At 46.3% G+C, this 2,031-nt stretch overlaps 1 protein-coding gene across 1 annotated transcript in view; it reads right to left on the bottom strand.

The window, feature by feature from the left end:
• The window catches only part of LOC127748855 (glutamate receptor ionotropic, kainate 5-like), an 11,971-nt gene that overhangs the window by 9,227 nt on the left and 713 nt on the right, over positions 1 to 2,031 (bottom strand). The window contains exon 3 of the mRNA XM_052264138.1: positions 635 to 662. Coding sequence (XP_052120098.1) covers positions 635 to 662 — 28 coding nt within the window. The remainder of the gene's footprint in view (positions 1 to 634; positions 663 to 2,031) is intronic.

Here is a 2,031-nt window from a genome sequence, read left to right as displayed (position 1 = left end):
AGACGGGGTACCCGTGGCACCCTAGACAAAAAAGGTCTCAGCGTCAAAAGTCGGCCGAGATAACGACGGAGATAAGCTTTCGGCCGACTTTGAGCCCTGAGACCTTTTTTTCTGGGCGCAAATTTCGACTTCCGGTGTGTTGGCAGCACTGTCGGGTTGCACTAGAACACTCTCGAACAGACGGGGTACCCGTGGCACCCGAGACAAAAAAGGTCTCAGCCTCCGAAGTCGCCTTGGATGCTGTTTGTGGCGTTGGGTTTTTAATGCCAAGACGTGTCTGGGGGTCATTAGGGTGTGGGGGATACACCCAGGAACAGTGCCTGACTGCGTTTATTTCATTTTGGCTTCATCTGCGCTGAAAAAAAAATAAAAATATGAAAAAATCGTCGAAAGTCGATTCCGTGTAAGGTTGGATGGGTTGGTTGGCCAACTGGTTGGCCAACTTCGCTTACGTCCTGCCGGCCGGTAACGAGACAGTCCAGCTCCAAAATCAAATTCAAAATATACAGGCGCTAAGGTTTGTATCTTTGAATTCAATAAGGCATCAAAACGAGACTGAAAATCTTATCAAAACCGGAACGTTAATCGGCAATATCCGGCAACGGCAACCTTTATCAAAACGGGATACCTTTACCTTACCCAGAAGGGCTTGTTACGGAAAGCTGTGGTTAAAATCAAAAACAACGAAAATCAGCAAATTATGCTAGAATCACCATTCAAATTTGGCTGGATTCGTAATTTCTGCGTGCCCGAAAACAAGCACATTTCATATTGCAGAGCGCTGTAGTTCAAATTTAAAAGTTAAGACTAGAGATCACTTGTCAAGTGGACTGGCCATGTGGCGCCCGGTGCCGTTTGAGCTCTAAGTGGGCAGGGGTTGGGGTGCGGGGGGGCGCGCGAGGAGCAACGCTGCGAGAGGCTCAAGTGGGCTGGCCCACCCTGACTCGGCGCGAAGCAAGGGAAGGGCGCTGTGTTTATAACACAACGAGAGCGATGACAGCGGACTGCTACCGGGCTTGCACGGAACGTAGAAAACGCTCACCCCTACAGAGAATCTTTACTAGCAACGTCAATCGGCATATGAAAACTGGAACGTTAATCGGCCATCTTTATCAAAACTGGAAACAATCGGCTTATCATAACTGGAACGTTAATCGGCCATCTTTATCAAAACTGGAAACTCCTTCGGGTAGAGACAGACCACAAGAGACTGTCTATAAAAAAAAACGGCCTGCCGGCCGGTAACGAGACAGTCCGGCTCCAAAAGCAAATTCAAAATATACAGGCGCTAAGGCTTGTATTTTTAAATTCAATAAGGCTTCAAAATAAGACTGAAAATCTGCTTATCAAAACCGGAACGTCATCGTCAATATCCGACAACGGCAACCTTTATCAAAACGGGATACTTACACCTTACCCAGGAGCGCTTTTTGGCTGAGCGATTAGCGAAGCCCATTACTCCACTGACCAGAAAAGTTTCATTCTGTTTGTTTGTTTGTTTGTTTGTTTGTCTGTCCGCACGATAACTCGAGAAAGAAATGAGAGAGTGAGCTGGGAATTTAAGGGTCGTTTTGTACCATAAAAAGACCGATGGAGTTCGAAGATGAGCATTGTAGCTCAAAAAATGGTCTTTTTAAAAAATCAAAAACTACAGGTCGCAAAATGTTTTTTTATCCAATTTTTTTTTATGGGTTCCCAGGGGGTAACTTGTGAAAGTAGAGCCCGTTGGGCAATTATTTCGTCCGTTTGGCTCTATCTTGTACCGTTTAGGTGCTAGGGGGTATTTCTTGACAAAAATGAGCCAAAAATGATCAAATGGTCGATTAAACTAGCTATATGTACGCCAGACCACGTCTCGCGTAACAGGCTTCGCGATATATCACGAAACACTGTTACGCTGTGACGCGCCTGGCGCACATATAGCTAGGCCTGCTTTTCCAGTCAGTGGAGTTATGGGCTTCGCTAATCGCTCAGCCAATCATTACTAGCTATATGTACGCCAGACCACGTCTCGCGTAACAGGCTTCGCGA

Source organism: Frankliniella occidentalis, unplaced genomic scaffold, assembly GCF_000697945.3.
Source record: "Frankliniella occidentalis isolate FOCC.00 unplaced genomic scaffold, Focc_3.1 Scaffold16, whole genome shotgun sequence".
Lineage (NCBI taxonomy): Eukaryota > Metazoa > Arthropoda > Insecta > Thysanoptera > Thripidae > Frankliniella > Frankliniella occidentalis.
The sequence above is the reverse complement of the archived record's forward strand: the minus strand, read 5'-3'. Positions and strand labels throughout refer to the sequence as shown.